The following is a 22637-nucleotide window of genomic DNA, read 5'->3' as shown; positions in this document are numbered from 1 at the left end:
AAACCACATGATCTCAACTGATGCAGAAAAATCATTTGATAAATTTCAACACCCTTTCATTATAAGGATGAAACTACTAAGAAAAGAAGGACACTACTTCAATATTAAAAAGGTCATAGATGAAGAGCCCACAGCTAACATACTTAACGAGGAAAGACTGAAAGCTTTTCCTCCAAGATTAGGAATGAGACATGCCAATTTTGGCACTGCTGTTCAAGAAAGTATTGAAAGTTCTAGCAAGAGCAATTCCAAGAAAAATAAATAAAAGGCATCCATATTGGAAAAAATTATAATTATCTGCTTGTAGATGGCATGATTTTATATATAAAAAATCCTAAAGATTACACACACACACACCTACACACCTGTTAGAACTAAAAAATAAGTAGTATAGCGAAGTTGCAGGACACAAAATGAACTTATAAAAATCAGTTACATTTCTACACATTAACAGTGAACAACCTGAAAAGTAAATTAAAAATACAATCCCATTTACAATAAAGTAAAAAAGAATAAAATACAAAGAATTAACCAAGGAAAGAAAAGAATAGTCAACTAAAAATTACAAACATTGCTCAAAGAAATTAAAGAAGACATAAATAAGAAGAAAGACATTTTGTGTCCATGAGTTGGAAGACTTTATTTTATTTTAATTTATTGAGTTGAGAGAGTGAGAGGAAAGAGTGGAGAGAAAGAAACATCGATTTGCTGTTCCACTTACTAATGCATTCATTGGTTGCTTCTTGGATGTGCCCTGACTGGAGATTGAACCCGAAACTTTGGCATATCGGGAAGATGCCCCAACCAGCTGAGTTACTCGGCCAGGATGAATTGGAAGACTTGATACTATTGAGATGTCAGTACCACCTAAAGTGAGTCATTCTAACCTACAGCTGCTGTCTGCATGGGGGAATGGAATGGGTCTCAGAGATGTCAGCAGGCTAGACAGGGCAGGCGTGGATTTTGGGTGGCAGAGGGCTCCCAATGCCCAGTTGCTTAGGAACTAGCAAATACATTTCCAGTCCAGGGACAGGATAAGCTAACATTCGTTAGGAACGAATTTTATCATTGTGCTACGTAAGAAAGAAGGCACAGTGGTAAAACGAAATGCCTATTCCACACACCTCAAATTTTGCTAAATGGGGAACCATTTGGTCTCTCTTTGCCCTTAGTCCCTCCTCCCTGAAGGAGGCAGAAGGACTTGGCCCTTGGAGATTTCAGAGTTGGCACAGAGGATAAAGCACCTGCCCGCTCCCGTCTCTGACCAGCCTGCCTACCAGCCTGGGGCTTTCTGCTTTGCCACTTTTATGAGCCCAGGAGCCCTGCAAGTCCTCTCACCGACTCCACGATGAGGCCAAGTGACTGTGGGACAGGGTTTTACAGACTAGATCAGGCTCCTACTTTGCCGCAGGGGCTGCCGTGTCCCGACCTGGACACGGGCCGCGAGTGTTAGCTTGGCTGAGGAGCAGAGCCGTGCCACGCTCTCCCTACCCTATCAACCTCAGAATTGATCTTCTGAATTTCATCTTTCTGACTCCCAGGCTCATGCCTCAGCTGCTTCCCAACTGATGTGTGGAGAGAAGCATTAACAATCACACTCCCCTAACAGCAGCTTTCAAACCAACAACAGGGTGCCCGCAGAGCGGTTCTGTGCAGGCCTCTGTAAACGCCCATTTGATGGCAGCGGAGGCACCAGCTGAGACACAGCACGAAGACATGCTGGGTGGAAAGTGGGCAGGACGGTTTGCAGGGTTGCACAGGTGGTTCTAAAGGGGGAGTGCACAATCTGGAGTTACAGCTGAAGTGGCTGCGTGGCATGGCTACCTACACTGTGTGTGTAAAGTGTATGTGCTCAGCACTTGCGATGGCCAGAAACAGCGATTGTGTTAGTTTTTTGTTTGTTTTTTAAAGTTCATTTTATGGGTTAAGTCAAAACTGTGTGAAGATCTTTCTTAAAAAGCTGTCACACGGAACAATGTTTGGGGTTTCTACAATTCAGTGAACTCTGGTGGAGAGAAGGCAGATGTAGAAGAACAGAAAGACTATGAAATATGTACCCTTTATAAGAAATGCAGAATTAACAATATTTTTAAGATGTTCCATCTGCCAATTTCTAGGAAAAAAACAAAAACAGCATCTCTAATGAGACAGAGCCACACAGTATTTCAGAGCTGGGAGAAGACTGTTAACGCAGGCGCAGCAGCCGGAACCAGAGTGCATTCCAACCTCTGGCCTTTCGCGGTAGTCAATGGGAACCAACCAATAGAAACACAACCAGGGCGGCAAAACACCCTTGCCAGCAAAAGGCAACTGATAAACGAGAGGAGATGGGGCATTTTTCATGGGGTTGGTTATTCAGATAGATCTGGGCATTGAATAGGAGCTCACAATTTTCCAGTTTAAAAGAATAAAAGGTAGAATGAGAGACAGGCTAATAACATGCAACAGCAAGTAGGATACTATTTCCACAACCTATTCTTGATGTTTGGTATTCATGGCTCTGTATCCCTTAAGTAAACACAATTTTCCCATTTCACTCTGAAGAGCTCAAGAATGTTGACTGCTTAGACATATAATTTAGAGTGGTTCATGCTTTTATTTCCACAGAAACGACACTTTAAGTGTTTCGCTCAAGAATCTGAAGATGTATTAGTAAGACATGTGGGCAGAAACTGCTTTTCCCATCAGCAGTTCAGAAAATGTAAAACGGTATTTATTTGTCACAGGAAAGTCTCCCCAAGAAATGTGCCTTCGAATGTGATCAATGCCGAGTGGGTTTCCTTAGAAATTCCAAATGGCATCTTTCCTACAGCCCTGGGGCTGCTAAAAGCAGCTTTATCGGTCATCAGCGTTTCTGGAGATCAGTGTCACTCAGGGGGCGAGCAGGAAGGAAGGACAGGCAAGGTTTGGGCGCTGAGCCACCTGCCCAGGAAGTCCTCCCACCAGCTCCAAATGGCCCCAACTCCACAGCGGGAGGGGGGGAAGGGAGGTGCGGGCATGGCCTCAGGACACCACCACCATGTATCCCAGCGCAGGCATCTTCTCCTAGCTCCAAACTGCAAACTGGTTCATCCCTGGCAGTCCATGTTCTGTTCTGTTCCCTGGGCCCAGAGCCCTTCCTCTTCTGTCTGGTACCTGCGGAGTGTTTTCGGGGCCGCCTCCTGCATACCGCCAGCCCCTTGGTTTTGCACTTGTCTCCTTTCTTATGTGGTATGTTTTTCCTGGGGGTGGAGGTGGGCAGCTCTCTGCTCCTTCCTGCAAGCAGGGTGCCGACATCTCCCACTTCCCCTGCCCTCTGGGGAACTTCCCACTTGCAACCCACAGGGGGCAGCTTCTTTCAGACTGTGAGGATGAAGGACAGCCTCCCTCTGTGTCCCTGCAGTGTTTACCTTGTGAGGTCTTTGCTATTATCGATCTCTGGCTACCTTTATTTTCAGTCCCAGAATGCTCCGCCTCAGTGTGCCCCACAAGTAAAGTAGGTCAAGGCCCTGTGTGGCCAATGCTCATTGTTCCTTAGAGTGTTTTTCTTTCCAGCTTTATTGAGGTCTAATTGACAAATAAAATTGTATGATGTTTAAAGTGCACAACTTGGTCATTTGGTACACTCATAGAATAACCACCGTCGAGTTAATTAACACTTTCATCACCTCACCTATTTATCTTCTCAGTGGGGGGAGAACATGTATGTTCCACTGTCTTAGCAAATTTCAATTGTACAATACATGTTATCACCTGTAGTCACCATGTCATGTGTTAGATCCCCAGATCTTATTCATTTCATAACTGAAAGTTTGTACCTTTTTATTAAACTCTCCCTATTCCCTCACCTCCCAGTCCCTGGTAACCACTTTTCTGCTCTCTACTTCTATGAGTTCAACATTTTAAAAAAGATTCAACATGTGATGCCATGTAGCATTTGTCTTTATTTGGCTCATGTCACTTAGGATAATGCTCTCCAGGTTCATGTTGTCACAAATTGCAGGATTTCCTTCTTTTTTAAAGCTGAAAAATATTCCACTGTATACATCTACTATGTTTTCTTTTTTATTGATTTTTAGAGAGGGAGAGGGAGAGAAAGAGGGAGAGGGAGGGAGGGAGAGAGAAACATTGATCTGTTGTTCCACTTTATGCTTTCATTCGTTGCTTCTTGTATGTGCCCTGACTGGGGATCAAACCCGCAACCTTGGCATACTGGGACAACACTTTAACCAACTGAGCTACTTAGCCAGGGTGCTATGTTTTCTTTATTCATTCATCTGTTGACACACACGTAGGCTGTTTTCATACCTTAGCTCTTGTGAATAATGCTGCAATGAACATGGGAGTAGAGATATCTCTTTGAGATAATGGTTTTGTTTTCCTATGGATATATACCTGGAAGTGAGATTGCTGGATCACAAGATAGTTCTATTTTTAACTTCTTGAGGAATCACCATACTATCCTATCTAATAAAGAGGGAATATGCTAATTGACTGCCATACCCTCACAAGATGGTGGTGCCCACAGCCACAAGATGGTGGCTCCCAGTCCCCTCAGCCCCACCTCATCCAGCTTCAGTCCCCCAGTCTCCTCAGCCCCGCCTCATCCAGCCTCAGTCCCCCAGTTGCCTCAGCCCCGCCTCATCCAGCTTCAGTCCCCCAGTCGCCTCAGCCCCGCCTCATCCAGCCAGAGTCCCCCAGTCCCCTCAGCCTCACAGGGGAAGGCAGTTTGGGGTGATTGGACCAGCAGAGGAGGGCAGTTGGAGGTCATCAGGCTGGCAGGGGAGGGCAGTTGGGGACGATCATGCCGGCAGGGGAACGGTTAGGGGACTATCAGGCTGGCAGGCAGAGTGGTTAGGGGCAATCAGGCAGGCAGGCAGGTGAGTGGTTAGGAGCCAGCAGTCCCGGATTGTGAGAGGGATGTCCGACTGCCAGTCACAAGATGGTGGTGCCCAGTCCCCCAGTCTCCGGCTGAGGGGACTGGGGGATTCCCTCTTTATTAAATTGGCAGTTGGACATCCCCCGAGGGGTCCCAGATTGGAGAGGGTGCAGGCTGGGCTGAGGGACACCCCCCCCCATGCATGAATTTCATGCACCGGGCCTCTAGTCCTATATAATAAAGAGCTAATATGCAAATAGTTGTCATGCCCTCATGCTGTCATGCCATAACGGCTCAGACACTCAACATTGGGGAGAGAGGAATGGGGACCAGCCAGGCACAAATGAGCTCACTAGAGAGGAATGGGAACCAGCCAGGCTGCAGCCTGGGAGAGGGACAAGCTACCTGCCCCATGGTCCCAGGCACCTACAGCTGCAGCCAGGGCGAAGCCGCCCACCCACGGTCCCGAGGCTGCGGCTGGCCTGGGTAAAGCTGGCCTGAGTCCTGGGTGCCTGCGACTGGCCAGAGGAGGGAATCCTGGGTCCCGAGTGTGGGGTGAGGCAGAGGCGGTTAGGGGCGATCAGGCCAGCAGGGGAGCAGTTAGGGGTGATCAGGCGGGTAGGGGAGCAGTTAGGGGTGATTAGGCAGGCAGGCAGAGGTGGTTAGGGGCAATCAATCAGGCAGGCAAGCAGAGGGGTTAGGGGCGATCAGGCAGGCAGGTAGGCAGGTGAGCGGTTAGGAGCCAGTGGTCCTGGATTGCAAGAAGCAGTCAGACATCCCCCGAGGGGTCCTGGATTGGAGAGGGTGCAGGCTGGGCTGAGGGACCTGTCCCCCCCAATGCACGAATTTTGTGCACTGGGTCTCTAGTTTTCCATAGTGGCTGTACCAATGTACATTCTCACCAACAGTGTACAAGGGTCCCCTTTTCTCCACATTCTCACCAGCATTTGCCATCTCATGTTTGTTTAAAAAAATTTTTTTAATCCTCACCTGAGGACATGCTTAGAGGAAGAGAGAAGAATGAGAGAGAAAGAGGAGAGAAACATAGATGTGAGAAACATCAATTGGTTGTCCTCTGTATTTGCCCTGACTGAGGCTTGAACCTGCAACCCAGGTATGTGTCCTGACCAGGAATTGAACCTGCAACCTTTTGGAGCACAGGATGGTGATCAACCAACTGAGCGACTCCAGCCAGGCTTGTGTCTTTTTTATAATGGTCCCTGTGACAGGAGTGAGATGATATCTCATTGTGGTTCTGAGTTACATTTCCATGGTGCTTAGTGATTGTTTTTTGCTATGGAGTTGTATGAGTTTCTTATTTATATTGGATACTAATCTCTTATTGGTTATGTGGTTTGCCAATATTCTCTCCCACTGAGGAGGTTTTTTTGTGTTTTTGTTTTTTTTTAATTTTATTTTGTTGATGATTTCCTTTACGGTGCAGAAGCTTTTTACTTTGATGTAGTTCCACTTGTTTATTTTTGCTTTTTAAAAAATATATTTTTATTGATTTCAGGGAGAAAGGGAGAGGGAAATAGAAACATCACTGATGAAAGAGAATCATTGATTGGCTGTCTCCTGCACGCAACACACTGGGGATTGAGCCCACGACCCAGGCATGTGCCTGACCAGGAATCAAACTGTGACCTCCTGGTTCATAGGTTGACGCTCAACCACTGAGCCACGCCGGGCTATTTTTGCTTTTATTATTGGGTCCAAAAAAATTGCAGCCAAGGCAGATGTCAAGGAGCTTGCCCCTGTTTTCTTCTAGGAGTTGTATGCTTTCAGGTCTTATGTTCAAGTCTTTAGTCCATTTTGAGTTGATTTATGCATATGGTATAAAATATGGATCCAGTTTCATTCTTTTGCATGTGGTTATGTAGTTTTCCCAACACCATTTATTGAAGAGACTATCCTTTTCCCATTGTATAGTCTTATCTCGTTTGTTGAAACTTATATATGCACTAGAGGCCCGATGCACAAAATTCGCGCAAGAGTAGGCCTTCCTTCCCCCAGCTGCCGGCACTGGCTTCCCTCTGGCACTCGGGACCCGGGCTTCCTTCCACCTGCCAGCAGGCATCCAGGACCCAGGCTTCCCTCACAGCCCGGCTTTGTCCAGAGTCATCCAGAAGGACGTCTGGTCTAATTAGCACATTACGCTTTTATTATTATAGATGGGCTCTCTAGTCTGTTCCATTAGCTTATGTGTCAGTTTCTATGCCAATACCATAATGTCTGATTACTATAGCTCTGTACTACAGTTTGAAAGCAGGAGGCATTATGTCTCCAGCTTTGTTCTTCTTTCTCAAGATTGCTTTGGCTATTTGAGGGTCTTTTGTAGTTTCATACAAATTTTAGGATTTTTTTCTATTTCTGTGAGAAATGTCATTGGAATTTTGATAAGGATTGGATGAAATCTGTAGATTACTTTGGGTAGTATGGATATTTTAACAATATTAATTATTCAGGTCCGTGAAAACAAAATACTTTCCATTTATTTGTGTCTTCTTCCATTTCTTTCATTGAAGTCTTGTAGTCTCAGTGTACAGATCTTTTACCTCCATGGTTAAATTTATTTGCATTCTATTCTTTTTGATGCTCTCATAGTGTTTTCAGTTGGAATTTTGAAATCTGGCAAAGAGAGAGACCACCTTCATGGGTCATTTCACCTGAAACCATCACCCATTCCTCCATCTGAGAATGTTCTCCCTAGAATTACCAACTTAATTTGATCTAAAGAGCAAGCTCCACTCAAACCTGACCTACTTACACCAAACTCTCACTTGCAAACAATCGCTGCTGGAGGAAAAACAGTGTGAAGACTTCTTAGCCCTCAGCCGTGAGGAATCCTGGGTTACTCTGGCAATGAGGCAGAAAGCTGCAAAGAGCTTGACCAGCAAAGCAGAAAAAAGGCCAAAGAAAGCCCAACCTAACTTGTATAATAAACAACACTATTTGGTCTTATACAGCAAAATAGTTATAAACTTAATGAGAACTCTACCAAGAACATTCATGAGTGTATAATCTTTCTAAAAACAAGTGCTCTGCATTGTGAAACATCCACTACTGATTAAAATTGGAAAGTCTCAAACTGATGAGGTCACATCCATACAGAATTTATACACAGTCTTTGTTGTGTACTTCGTCCTCAAACCTGTGTTTTGTGTAGTTCCGACTCTTAGCTTTCATGATTCTGACATATTACAGGACTATGCTCTGCTTTTGTTTCATTATCACCCTTTTACTTTTTTATATCAATTACATTTTATTTTTTAACATATCTCAATCATATCATGCTTTAATATAAAGTGTTTCATCATCATCACTCCTTTTAAAATAGGTACCTTTTAATAAGATAGGATTTTTAAAAATTTTTTAAACATATTTTTATTGATTTTTACAGAGAGGAAGGGAGAGGGATAGAGAGTTAGAAACATCGATGAGAGAGAAACATCAATCAGCTGCCTCCTGCACACACCCTACTGGGGATGTGCCCGCAACCAAGGTACATGCCCCTGACCAGAATCGAACCTGGGACCCTTCAGTCCGCAGGCTGACGCTCTATCCACTGAGCCAAACCAGTTAGTGCAAGACAGGATTTTAAAAACAAAAAGTGGTAACTGGGGGACTAAGGTGCTTTGACAGTAAGCCTAGCTTTAATGCATGAAGACAAACCAGCTTTGACTGGAGTCGGAGTGCGGGGCCAGGCTGGGGAAAGCCGAGCTCCGGTGGGAAACATGTTGGATTCGGAGCTCAGCAGGAAACGGGACCGGTGCTTGGCAGATACAGTCGTCAAGATAGCTACTGGTTTGGATTAAGACTTGTTTTCTCACTTACCTTCTTTATTTTTATTATTTTTTTTAAAATATATTTTATTGATTTTTTACAGAGAGGAAGGGAGAGGGATAGAGAGTTAGAAACATCGATGAGAGAGAAACATCGATCAGCTGCCTCCTGCACACCCCCTCTACTGGGGAGGTGCCCGCAACCAAGGTACATGCCCTTGACCGGAATTGAACCTGGGACCTTTCAGTCCGCAGGCCGACGCTCTATCCACTGAGCCAAACTGGTTTCAGCGCACTTACCTTCTTTAAAGGAAGAATGTGGCCACTAGCCTTTGGTTCTGGCATGGGATTGGGAATGGCCTACTCCAACTGTCAGCATGATTTCCAGGCTCCATATCTTCTACATGGAAAATATGTCAAAGAGCAGAGCAGTGACTTACACCTGAGAATATCTCAGTGGGCGGAGAAGAGAAGTCATGTTTATTCCTCAGGAATACTGAAGTGCCTGGAGTAAGCTGACATTCTTCTGTGTCAATGTTACCAGCAGTGCTTTAAATGCCAGCACACTGTTTATGTATTTGAAACCAAGTCTGTTTCTTGTTTTGTAGTTTCTCTCTGAAAATTGCAAGGAGGTGGTCTTAAAAGAAATAAATTAAACAAAAATAGGCAAAAAACCCCCCAAAAAACAAAAAAACAAACACAAACAAACCCCCAAAACAAAAAAACAGCTAACTGAAAATTGAAGTTTAAGTGGCATTTTATACTTTATTTTTTCAGTTTTTTAATACATTTAACAATTACTTTACCCAGAACCCCTGATTTGTCCACCAACACTATAGGTCCAATTAGTTTTTTTTAAAGCATAATTTTAATAAAGACAACTGGCTAAGAAATAAAAAAGAAAACACTCAAAACGTGTACCCCAAGCCCATTTTGGAGGCATTTAGTGAACACGAGTCTCTCTTGCATACTAAGCAGGCTGGTCACGCTTTGCCCAGGATTCCTGAATAATGAGGATTTGCTCCCAAAACTTCCCCTATGGTCTTGCCATGCCCCATTCTATACGCTCAGCAGTCCTGAAACAATCCCAATCCAGCAGTATTTTGCAAGTAATGAGAATATATTTTTTAAGTACAACCCATGCATAACACCATGATTAAGGTAGCAGTAGGAAATTAGAGCTTAACAAAACCTTACTGAAACACAATTGAGAGTCTGCATGAAATCAAGGTCACAGAAATAGTACTGAATCTCAGGATTTCTGTTAGGTTCTTTAAAAAGGTATTGAACGCTAAAAGCATTTAATATGAAAAGGGAAGTTGAATTCTTGACTTTCTGAAAAATTTCACTTTTAAAATATTAGACAAACATGAAAAAAATGAGTTAAATTCCTCCACATGTAAGCCATCTGTCATCCATTCAAAGTTTGTTAAACTTCATTTCTTCACCAAGAACCGCGTGATGTCGGATCCATGCTTTGCCGCCAGAGACTGTCTCCTCACCTGGCTTCTTTCCTTGGCTTGCCTGGCAGTTCTCTAAAAGTTAAAAACATGAATGTGTTCACATGTGGGGAGAAAAGTACTGGCTACAGAAACTCAAAAACTCTTTGTATTCTGTTAGTCTGGAAATACCTACATGACTGCCACACCCACTCCCAGTGTTTTGCCATTTGGGGCATCACCAAACTACAAGCAGCGAACCCAAGCAGCTCTGCTGAGTGCCAAGGTCCGCGGTTCACTTAGGACCAGGTGCTGAGGAGAAAACACAGAGTTTGGGGGGATGCTACCCAGTGAGATCCGTGCATCCCTACCTTGGGGTCTTGGGGAGGAGGCCATGATTCTCCTCATCCAAGTGGGAGTTTTAGGCCATCTTGGGATTTCCCAGAGTGCAGTGTGCACAAGGCCTGCCCCTTCATCTTCTCTAGAATTCCCACCCCAGCAGCCAAACCAATGCGGAAAACAAAATGGGATAGACAAGAAATGGATTCTTTTGCCAGTCCCGCAAATAAGACTTTTCGTGAGAACCCGAAAAAGTGACCACAGAAGGGGCAGCATTTTACTTTGCTGTATCTTAATTCTCTTATTAGTCTTAAATGTGCTACTAATTTGCACAGTGGAGAAATCGGACGACTTCCCCCCTCCCCATTGGAGTCCATGCACATGTGAAGTGACCCAGGTGGAAGGGTGTGGAAAGCAAAGAGGGTTCAAATGAAGAACAAACAGAACAATCCCCATTTATGTAAAAGTTATGTTTCTGAAGACAGGACTCTAAAACATTAAAAGACTAAGAAAATGCTCATATAATATGAACATTGTCAAAGGATCTGAACAGATCTCAAAGCTGTAAATACAATTGATTAGTATTTTAAAAACCATCAGGATCTTTAGTAAACAAACTCGGGGCAGGCTACTTCCCCCACCGCACGGGCACAATCCATGCAGTCAGATGGGCACTCTCTTCCCTGACGGGCTGGGAGGGGCCTAACAGTATAACCTTTGGGACAACAGCTTGGAGATAAAAACATCAGCCTCAAAAATATCCAAACACGTGACTCAGTGATATTTTAGATCTGAGAATCTATCTTAAGGAATGACCTCAAAACATAAAAAAATAAAGTGCGTGGCAACAATATGTATAAGAACAAAAAAGAATGTAAAACTCTTCAATGTGCATTAGTATAGGAAGGGCTAAATACACTACGGTAGAGATCTATTCAACAGAATCATATGTAGCCATTTTAAGACAATAACATTATGAATGCTTATCATGGGAATGTGAGAAAATGCTTAAATCTGCCAAAGGGAAAAAATAAGTCAGATGCAAAGTTGCGTACATAATAAATGTTTCTTTCTAAGTTTATCTCAACAGGTAGGCCTGACTTCCTTTTGCTGACTGCCTGTTAAAAATTCATCCTAGTTGATAAACAAATACTGTGTCATTTTCCCCCTCTCGTTTTCAGCAACAAGTAATTAATTGCTCAAAGATGTGCCAAGGTTAACAGGTTTTACACTTTGGCCAAGAGTACAATGTTTGCATGTTGAACTGAGTTGGTCCTAGAGATAATTTATTAAAGTTCTTAGACATTTCAGGACATCCTTAGCTGCACATGCAAACATATGTCACTGCCCCAATTCACCAAACTTTAGTTTGAAGGTCTGGGTCTCTTCAAGACTATGCAAACTACATTGTATTTCTTTTCTGCTAGGCGGTGGGGAAATTTCCGGGTCCTGGGATGAATCAGAAGGCAAGCAGCTTCTCTCCCATCTGTGACTGAGACCTAGGCCTCGAGAGGAAACACAAGTGTTAGGTGATGAAAAAAATAAAATGTATCTTGGATCCCAGCCCAGGACGTAGATTCACCAGTCCTCTTCCACGCCTGCATGCACGAAGTCACTCTGATGCCTGGGACGGAGTGGGATGAGCGGAGAGTGCACTGACCTCTCTGTGACAGACTGTGCAGAGAGTCTGTAGGTTGTCCAGGGAGCACTGTCCTCCTCCTCCGAACACCGGCCGGATGTGGTCCACCTGCCAGAAGTGCCCTTCCCCGGGGGCTCTGACCATTTCGTTAAGCTGCAACCAGAACCTAGGATCAGCACTTTTGTATATACACTGCGGGAACTGTGAGTTTTGCATTATGCGATCATGTTTACACAGCAGAATCAGGGAAAAATACATTAGGGTGGCTCTTTATAGCTTTTGTGAATAGGAAAAAGCCTCTAGGTTAGCAATTTGAAAACAATAAAATGTTTCTGAAAAAGTTCTTTTTCCCTTACCTAACCCATTTTGAGAAAAAATTAAAAGCAAGTAGAAATACCAAGACTCCTGACAGACTGGGAAAAACTAGTTGTTTTTTCACTTTTGAGCTAGTTTATACAGTCACTAAAACAAAACAGAAAAGATTAAGAACAGATTAAAAACTTAAAACTTCTGAATATTACTACTGACTTAAACAATCTTTAATTGTTAACCTAAATGCATTTATTACTATACCAATGACAGTTTAATATTAATAGCTATAACCTGGAACTCCCATGCTAGTCACCTGGGAATCTGCTAGTTTACAGGGACTGGTATATTTCTAGAACAACCTCTATAAGTTCCATATTTTGAATAAACAAATATGTCCACTTAAAGCAGGGATGATTTAGGCCAGTCCACATACACACACTTAATATTTAAACAATGATGACCTACATTCAAACGGGATGTATTTTAAGATTTTACCTAAGGTAGTAAAACCAGCTCACAGCATAGCTGTGCAGTTGTTTAAATATCACAAAGATCAGTGTGAAGGTTGTTTTTATTTTCTCGGTCTTGAACAAGGAAGAAGTTGTAATCAACTTCCTGGCTGCCAGCCATGGGAACCTGTGTTGCAGTTCTAAAGCACTTTTAAGAAAAGCTGCAGACCTGTGTGGGCACAGGTCCCAGTCAGCAGTGCCCCTGAGAGGCACCCCAAGTGGCAGCGAGTTGGAGCGGCAAGCTTTGTCCAGCTGTGGCTGGCACTGTGGGAGCAACTACAAATAGAAGTCTGAGGCATCGAGCAAATGGCGCATTCTTAGGAAAAAGATCCATTTTGGTTCTGCCTTTTGTAACCGATTCTTTTGCTCTGAACAGTCTCTACTCTGACAGACTCTACAGTCTAGAAGGTGTTTATTCTCCCTAGTAATTGGCAAATCATGTGGGAACATCTTCAACATCCTAAATTCACCTGTCGAAAGAGTCACCCCTCTCTGAGTGGTCCTCCCAGAACTGAGGCTGTGGTGCTCCCTGTCCTCTGAGCACTTTTGTTTTGCGTGTCACTACGCTACTTTGTGGACAGGCCGCTTCCAGGATGTCCGCAAGTCCTGCCACGTGTGTCTCCTGGCAGCCTGCTCATGGAGGCGGCAGACAGCAACGAGTCCGGTGACACCCAGGGATGGGTGCAATATGTCCCTCACCAGTTGACCAAAGGATATTTCAGGAACTCAGGACACCATTTAAAAAACAGTGTATCTCCCTAGTTCTCAAAGTTATGCGAATTCATATTTGCAGAAATGCTTATTAATGAATTCTGTCATAGTTCAGCAATAATAGGTAAATAAAAATATATGATTTGACAATATTTTAGTGGGCAGAGAGTGGCTCAGGAGTGATTTTTAAAAAAATTAAACTCACTGCCCTGGCTGGGGTGGCTCAGTGATCAGAGCATCGGCCTGCACACTGAAGGGTCATGGGTTCAATTCCCGGTTTAAGGGCACGTACCTGGGTTGCAGGTTCAATCCCTGGCCCTGAAGGGCGCGTGCAGGAGGCAACCAACCAATGTGTGTTTCTCACATCGATGGTTGTCTCTCTCTCTCTCTCCCCCTCCCTCCCTCCTTTTCACTCTCTCTAAAAATTAATGAAAAAGATATCCTCCCTCCCTCCTTTTCACTCTCTCTAAAAATTAATGAAAAAGATATGAGGATTAACAACAAAAAACTCAGCTCACTATAAAATTATACATTTTGCTTTAGTTTGAAGTTTAGAACTGATTAGATCACAGCATTAGAAATCCAACTGAGTTTTGGGAATCAAAGCAAATATTGATGTCTAAAGATAATATTTTGTCATAAATTGCTCTGCTAAAATCGTATTTTACAACAGATGAACATGTTTCCTTCTCATTGCAATGAACTGCATTTTATCTGTTTGCCCTTTGTCATTCAATATTAACATCATGAAAAGTAGAGCAACTGGACCATAGTTGTTTTTGTTTTTTTTTAATTTATTGGCGATGTGGAGAAAAAGGATACCTTGTACACTGCTGGTGGGAGTGTAAATTGGTACAGCCACTATGGAAAACAGTATGAGGTTTCCCCATAGGTGCTTCTTCTTTTTTCTTTTTTTTGGAATCGGACCCGGGATCCTTTGGTCTATTGGCTGAGACTCTATCCACTGAGCCAAACTGGCTAGGGCCCTCAGAGGTGTTTCTTGATGCAATGTATCATCTGTTAAGATCTCTTCCCCAAATAATTTAACGAAAGTCTAATTAAGCCTCTATATCTTATAACCATTATTCTGGAAATCAGGAGGGTAGAGAAACATGTCAGATAATACCATGAGAATACAGGGAGACACATGCAGAATGTGGTAAATCCTATAGGCAAATGATCCAGTTTCCTCAGCAATCAAGGGTGTAAAAAAAAGAATAGGGCAATACAGATTAAAGAGACCATAAGAGGCATGACTAAATGCCATGTGTGGGCCATATTTTGATCTAATCTGAACAAGGCAACCACAAAAAGATATTTTTGAGACAATCTGGGTGGGAAACCAAACATAGACTTATTATAATCAAGAAATTACCATTGTTTTGGGTGTGATAATGGTTATTGGGGGTATGGGATTAAATTTCCAAGACAGACAGAAAAAGAGAGGGAGGGAAGGAGGATGGGAAAGAAGGAAGTCTTTATCTATGAGAGATACATAACAAAAATATTTAAGGATGAAATGAAGTGCTGTCTGGAATTTGCTTTAAAATAATTCCAAGAGAAAAAAAGAACTGAGGTAAGGGACAGATGAAAATTAAGGCAAAAATGTCGATAACTGTTAAAATTGGGTGATGGGTTATGGGCTCATCATTCTCTCTACTTTTGTGTATATATTCAAGATTTCCCATATAAAAAGTTAAAAGGAGAGCAAGTCAGTCTCCATCCCTCAGTACAACGCTGCCTTCTGTCTGCCACACAATTATGACTCACCTGTTCTAGAGGGAGCTTGGAGGTCCAGGTAACATCCAGAAGACTCTTCCGCTGACTTTTAGGAGCGTCTCTCAGACGTAAAAAGAGTTCTTGTGCATTCAGATGACACAGCTGACACACACCGTGTTCAATTTCAAATACTTTGGCTCGCAGGTAACTGTTATTAGAACGAATCCAAAACTCCTCCTGACAGTTCAGAGAGCAAAACCGTGAGTCCCAAGCGTTCACTCTGTGCTCTTGCTCAGTTTGGCCTGTGGGCTGCTGACAGCGGAGGCAAAGTGGATTTCCTTCCTTATCCACAGCTTGTAAGTAGCCTTTGGATGCAGGAGGCTTCACAGTGAGACCAGCTTGCGCTAGGCAGGGAGTCAGAGGTGGGACAGAGGCTCCATCTTCAAGACACTTCCTAGACCTGAACAGAACATAGCTAATAAATACACTAGTCTAAATAAGCCTAACTTCATATAATGGTCTTCAGGATTTCTATGCTGATAAACAGTAAACATAGAACCCACAGATTCTGTGATTCTATGTGGAATGAAACTACAGTCAGCACTCTTGACTCCATGCCAAATACAGGAAAGAATGGTGTGTTTAAAAAAGTTAATTTGAATACTAATGTGCTGCATCTCTTGGGAATTTAGATATCATCAAGTTAAACAATCAGACTTGGAAACATCTGGAGAAGTTAGAAATGCTCTTCAGGCTGGGACAGGACTGGCTAATGTGAAATCCCAGCTAAAGCTCTCCAAACGTTGCACACCTCACTGGGACACAGCCCATTCCCAAGGCTCCCATGGACCTGTCCTCCAGCTCCGTTTGAAATAGTCACATCTGTAAAGTGACTGAGCCAAGTAGCTAACAGTGTCCATAGGGTGAGAACCGAAGACTTGCTAAGCATGTGCCTCCTACAGGCAAACTCAGAGTCTGACTGAGTTAAAATTAGAAATGAAACATAATAGGACATGTGCTCCATTTGTTAGAATAAAAGGAAAAGGTGTATTACTCAATTATGTTGAAAAGTCCTACATGGGTATTACAACTGCTGTTTGCCTATTTTCTACGCTGCTTATTAGAAGCATTAGAAGAAAACTTCTTAGGAAAGAAAGAGCTCAGTATCAGGGGGCAGAGTCCAATTTGACCTCAGGTCTCCTAGCACCTTAGTGGCCTGGGGCAGTTCACTTGGTCTACCTGGTCTCAGGGTCCTCAAAATAACCTTCTTGTCTCTAATTTCCAAGATGAGGCCATCATGTGCCTCATAGGGTTGCTATGAGAACTGAAGAATTACTGTATTGTGAAAGCTCTCTGGAACGTGTAAGGTGGCCACACAAAGGAAAAGCACAATTACAAAATGAATGCAAAAGTGGAAAGGAGTGGTCTCAGTACTGCTGTGCCCAACTGGTAAACAGGCCTTACTTTGTAGAAGTGTCCTGCGGCCCAGCCTCCTTGGTGATCAGACGGATGTGGCCCCCGGCATTCTTCACCTTGTCCATTGAGGCTGCAGCAACATCTTCTTTAGTTATGTATCTAAAACAATGACATGTTAGGTAGATGTTCTCTCCCTGGTAAGACATTTCCTGTTCATGTTGCTCCTTGCAAAGGCAATAATTGGAGAGAAAAAGTGAGACTCAAGTCTATTGGTTGTGTGATGCCAAAGTTAGGGGATGACGTTTTCTCCCTTTATTTTGGTCACCACGTGTGGGAAACACATCTCTTTCTTCCACATTAGATGTATTTTTCTAAGAAATTCAAGAAGCATTCAGTGTTCTACGGACCCATTTTCACTTAGAGGAAAAAAGGAGTGGGTGCAGGGATAAGAAATGATGGAGCGCATGCACACAGACAGCCTTAGGTATGTATAGTGCAGGAAATCTCTAACAGCATTTCCCCTCTCCTGGCCTCCTCTTCAAGGTTCCACATCACCTTGATCAGTTATAATAGTGAATCAGCCAGCATTTCAGATAAAGTGGTTCTCTTTTTAGTTAAACAGGTTCCATCACATCTTCCCTAATCTCAAGGTTGTTCCCATTATTATCAGCCCATCTAGGTTTACAGAACTGCCACTGAAGTGAAGCCACTCTTGCTGTGGGATTCACGGCACCATCACTCCTACACCACGGTGTAGGGGCTGGAAGTGAGGAGGAAAGTTATTCCAATTAAAGGTGATGGGGGAATGTAAGAAGGTGACATGCAATTACCCAATTAAGTCCTTCTAATTAGCATGGCCCAGTTTTTCTGGTAGTTAACACCTATTATAGTTTTTTTTTTTTTTTAAATCAGTTCTAACATAAATTTCTTCATTTTTTGAGTACTTCATTTTGGAGCTTGACAAAATCAAACTTAAATCACAATGGAATAATTCTGCAATTGTAGGTAAATTTTAGAAATTTGCTTTTATGTTGTTAAAGTATATTTAACAATGAATAGATTTCCTTCTTATAAAGTATTTTATCCATTTTCAATTAGGTAATACATACTACACATATATAAAAATTCAAAAGACAGGCAATAGTGTATTTCTCATTCTTTTCACCTCCCTAAAGCTACCTCTGCTGCTAGTTTTTAACAAATCCTTTTAGAAATAGTTTTTTTTTTTTTCTGTATACAGGTTATATATTTTATTTATCTCAGTATTTTTACAGACACATAACTCATAGCACTAAATTTAACATTTTAAATTTTACAATCCAGTGCATTTTGCTATATTCACCAGATGTACAACCATCACCACTACCTGAGTCCAGAACATTTTTATCACCTCAAAAAGAAACCTGAACTCACTAGCAGACACTCCCCATTACACTCTTTCCCTTTAAAAACAAATGGTAGCATCATATACACAGTAGTCTTCACCTTGCTCTGTTTACCTAACCATACATCTCAGGATCTCTCCTCAGTACACACAGAGTTGCCCTATGTTTTAAATGGCTGCAATATTCCATTATTTGGATAAACCACGTATTTAACCAGCCTCTGATTAATGGGCATTTTGGTTGTTCCAGTCTCTGCTATCACAAACAATGCTGTCATAAGTATCCCTATACATGGTATTTCCTACACATGAAATAGATATAAAATAAATTCCCAGAAGTAGAATTGCCAGGTCAAAGTCTTGGTGCTTTAAATTTGGGTAGCTTCTGACACATTGCTCTCATTTGAGTTTGTTCCAAATACAGACCCACCAGCAATGAATGAGAGTGCCTGTTTCCTCACACTTCCACTAGCACCAGGTATGTCATTTGAAAACTTCTTGCACCAAAAGGTTGCTGGTTCGATTCCAGGTCAGGACACATGCCTGGGTTGCAGGCCAATCCCAGGTCCCAAGTAGGGGGAGTGTAGGAGGCAGCCCAGAGATGTTTCACTCTCACATTGATGTTTCTCTCTCTCTCCCTCTTCCTAAAAATCAATAAAAATATTTTTAAAAATAAAACCTCCCTGTTAATGGTGACAGGTATCTCATTATAGCTTTAAGTTTGCATTTCTCCAAGCATAAGGGTGATTATCTTTTCATACATTTGCATTTCTACCATGTGTCTTTCTTAAAGCAATAAAGAATTATAGTGAATTCCTTTAAAATTCTCTAATTTTAGTTCGTAAACTCCTCCGACCCCCCATTTCTTCAACAATTTTATTCCCTTGACAAAAACACTTCACTAAAGTATTTCAGTGGATTCTAAATGAACTGAAAAGCTTCATAGCTTTGAGGGGCGAGGGAATATTAAGTCTTGCCTTAGGTATTATTCAATATTTAAAGGCTTAGAAACCTAATTCAGTAACTTTAAAAGATGCTGAGAAATCTATTCAGAGATTTAGGAACTAAAAATAACCTTTCCTACAAGAGTTTTTAGCACAGATTTTTGGAAACCATGAAACAGATCTATCAACTCCAAATGGAGGGGGTAGGGGATAACTTTTCAAACATAGTTGTGAGTTAGCAATATTTAATTTTCCACTGAGGTTTGCTATGAAGTTCATGTAAGTATATCAACTCTCAAAAGGATTATGGTAAATCCCAATTTTGACAAATAGGAAAGGAAGAATGTTGTCTGCTACATACTTCCTGAATGGGGCTACGGCAGAGGATGGCAAGTTTTGTAAGAAGAGAGGAGTGAGTGTGTTGAAAGTGGTCCACACCAATGAAACACTGCTGGCTCCAGATTGCCCACCAGCTTTGGAGATCAGCTGTGGCTGGAGGATAACTAGTTGGCATCCTAAACTCAACAGGGCTCCAACTGAACCAGGTCTGCCTCTGCCGAATGGGAACTCACTTAGGAACCGAAACAATGGCTGGTGACCTTGGCTTCTAATCACACTGAAGAGTGAGCTGCTCAAAAGCTGACTGCAGGCCCTGAGCTTCGATGAGCCTGAAAACTGGTGGACAGCACTGGACGGTAATCTAATTGGGGATTTAGCCATTGCTTTTGGGGGGGAACTCCTAAAAATCAGTACCTATTTGTCTTTATTCTAAGGCCATTCCATTTTTTTTCAGACGAATCTTCTGCCTAGGAAATAAAATGTGGCTGCTGGTGATCTGGAAGTTGAGTGAAGAATGTGGAAACACACTGAGCCTGATGCCAACCTTGGTTCCATTTCTCTAGAAAGGCAACTGGGAGGACAGTGGGGGAAAGGCGTCCCGTGTCTAACCGTCCTCACACAGACTTCCACTCAGTGCTGCTGCGCAGCCCTGCCCTTCACATCTGCTTTCAGAGAGACATGGTCACTCCACTTTACTGGGACTTAGTGGGGTTCCATGGTGAGATCGGCATGCTTCCTCAAAGTACCGCCCCTCTAAGGGGACACAATTCATTGTCATGCTCTGCTAAGTCAGTTTCCCTGGAGCCCTCCCTCTCTAATGAATGACTGCTCTTCATTTTCTTTTCTCCATTCCCATTGCTAATGACTTCATAAAAAGTCCTCATCTTTTGTTCTTTCCAAGTCTACTACAATAGTCTTTTTAATTTATGTGGTAGGTAGAATTTTAAAGACATCTCCCTAGGATTCCTGTCCCCAGTATCCAATCAATAACGCATGTAGGTAATGCTGTAAAGGGACTTAGCAGATGAAATGAAATTTACTAATCAGCTGACTTTAAGATAGGGAATAATTCCAAGCACAAGGAGTTCACACAACTTTGCTGGTCCTGAGATGTAAGGATCCTTGTGCTCGAACTAGGAAGAAGCCTCTAGAAGCTAAGAGCGACACCCCCCCAGCTGAGAGCCAGCAAGGAAACCTAAGTCCTACAACCACAAGGAAGTGAATGCTGTCAGCCACCTGAATAAGCAATGGATCCTTTCCAGACTATCAGTAGAGCCCAGCTGGCCCACATCTTGACCTCAGCTTTATAAAATGCAGAGCAGAGAAACCAGCAGAGAAACTCAGGCTTCGACTTATAAAACCCCAAGATGATAAACCACTGTTGCTTTAAGCCACTGAGTTTGTGATAATTTGTCATGGTAGCAACAGAAAACTAACTCAACTCGTCTCCCCAACTCGAGTATCACCCTTTCAATCTACCCTTCCAACTGCTGCCAGAGTGAGCTCTTAAAAACACAAGTCCAACGACTTACTCTGCTGCTTGTTAACACAAGTGATATCTATAAGATATCACTGCACATCCTATATAATAAAAGGGTAATATGCAAATCAACCAAATGGCAGAACGACTGGTTGCTACGACCCACACTGACCACCAGGGGGCAGACACTCAACGCAGGAGCTGCCCCCAGCCTGCAGGCCCCAAACGCCTGATGGGGAACAGGGAACCAGGGGTGGGTGGCAGCGGGGGGCCGGGCCGGCTGCTGACAGCCGGGAAAGATGGCCCTGATCACAGGCCAGGCCTATGGGCTGGTCCTGTGCATGAATTTTGAGCGCCAGGCCTCTAGTAATTTTATAAGTAATTTTGGTTTGTATCAATTTTATGACTTGCTTTTAGCCTGACCAGTTATCTTTCTCAGGAGGTTCTTTGAGTGGTCATCCATGTCTGATGGAGGAGAAACTAGAAATGGCTGTGATTAACTCTGACTATGGTTATAAAAATGAGAAAATGGAGAGGACTGGAAGAAGTATTGAGAACAATAAAATAGGCATCATGCTTTTTGTTATATGTGTGTGCATATATGTATGTGTAGTTGTGCATATGTATAAACACACACATATTTTAAATGTATTTTTTATATAAAGTAATATATGCTCCTGAGAAAAATTCAGTACAGAAGACATTAGGCAAGAGTCCAAAACTGGCAGCTCATAAATAAACCAACTCAGCAGAGTCATACAGTATTTTATTTTTAAATCTGAATTTAAATGATGTTAGATGGGTTATGCACTTTACAATTTGCCACAGTTCCATCTCCTGCCCCATCTTTTTCTAGTTTTACACCTGACCTCATTCGCTCATTTACGGTTCCTGCTTTGTTTTCATCATTAGTTTGTGATCCTGGAGTAAAGTACAAAGTCCCTACCATCTCCACAAGTCCCCTAATCTGTGGTCTACAGCAAGATCGCTCAGTGGTGGCACTCCTGACACTTTGAAACAGAAAACGCTTTGCTGGGGAGTGCAGTGCTGCTCACTGCAGGATTGTTATCAATACCCCAGGCCTCTGGCCGCTAGGTGTTCCCCTACGGTGTCCCCTGATTTTGACAAACTAAAAGTTGTCACCCTGGGGGTAAAACTGGCCCCAGCTGGAACCTCTGTCCTAGAGAAACCTCTGGGAAGTTTTTCTGAGGTATCCTTCCAGACACTTTCTATGTCAATAACAGCTGTTAATATATCTGTGTCTCCATCCTTTTTATATATACCCTTAAGGAATTATCACAAGTGTCATTCCTTGTTCTCCCATATGAATATACCACATGCCATATGCTGAAACAGCTGAAGAGATTTTCACTGTGTGGGGATATAATTTATTTAATCAACTACATCCTCTCCTAAACCATTGGTGAATTTTTTTCACCTGTGTGCATAGGAAAGGCCAGAGATCACAAAACGATGGAATGTGGGGTGTAGGAGTTACAGGTGTATGGAGACAGCAAGGGCCATGGGGTTTTTCTGCCTTGTGGCCATTGGTGCTTTGCGATCTCTTCAGAGCAAGAGAGGGCAGCACATAGCCGCCTGCCCTTCCCGGAACCTGCTTCATGCTGAGGAAAGACTCTACAGAGAGTGGGATCACACAAGGGGACATGAGACCTAAGTGAGGCAGAGATGATTATGATGCCAAGAAAGGAAAGTACATGTACAGAGATTATCATCTGTGATGACAGAGGCAAACAGCTGCAAAC

The 22637-nt window shown here is 42.8% G+C and overlaps 2 protein-coding genes across 2 annotated transcripts in view; one reads left to right on the top strand and one right to left on the bottom strand.

Moving 5' to 3' along the window:
* Positions 1 to 8595: 8595 nt before the first annotated feature.
* LOC308248243 (MICOS complex subunit Mic10-like) lies at positions 8596 to 9157 on the top strand (the record flags this gene model as incomplete). Its single annotated transcript, XM_080668267.1, has 2 exons — positions 8596 to 8665; positions 8955 to 9157. 2 exons carry the CDS (start codon positions 8596 to 8598, stop codon positions 9155 to 9157), a joined length of 273 nt encoding a protein of 90 aa, XP_080524393.1.
* A 225-nt stretch (positions 9158 to 9382) lies between these two features.
* Positions 9383 to 22637, bottom strand: part of ZRANB3 (zinc finger RANBP2-type containing 3) — a 273693-nt gene continuing 260438 nt past the window's right edge. Inside the window, exons 18-21 of the mRNA XM_080670095.1 lie at positions 16776 to 16886; positions 15363 to 15771; positions 12082 to 12213; positions 9383 to 10178 (exon numbers count right to left, since the gene is read on the bottom strand). Of these exons, the coding sequence (XP_080526221.1) occupies positions 10080 to 10178; positions 12082 to 12213; positions 15363 to 15771; positions 16776 to 16886 (751 nt within the window). The 3' untranslated portion in view covers positions 9383 to 10079. The remainder of the gene's footprint in view (positions 10179 to 12081; positions 12214 to 15362; positions 15772 to 16775; positions 16887 to 22637) is intronic.

The sequence above is a fragment of the Plecotus auritus genome (genome assembly GCF_963455305.1).
Source record: "Plecotus auritus genome assembly, chromosome: 5".
In the NCBI taxonomy this organism is placed as follows: Eukaryota; Metazoa; Chordata; class Mammalia; order Chiroptera; family Vespertilionidae; genus Plecotus; species Plecotus auritus.
This window is presented reverse-complemented; position numbering and strand designations above follow the sequence as displayed.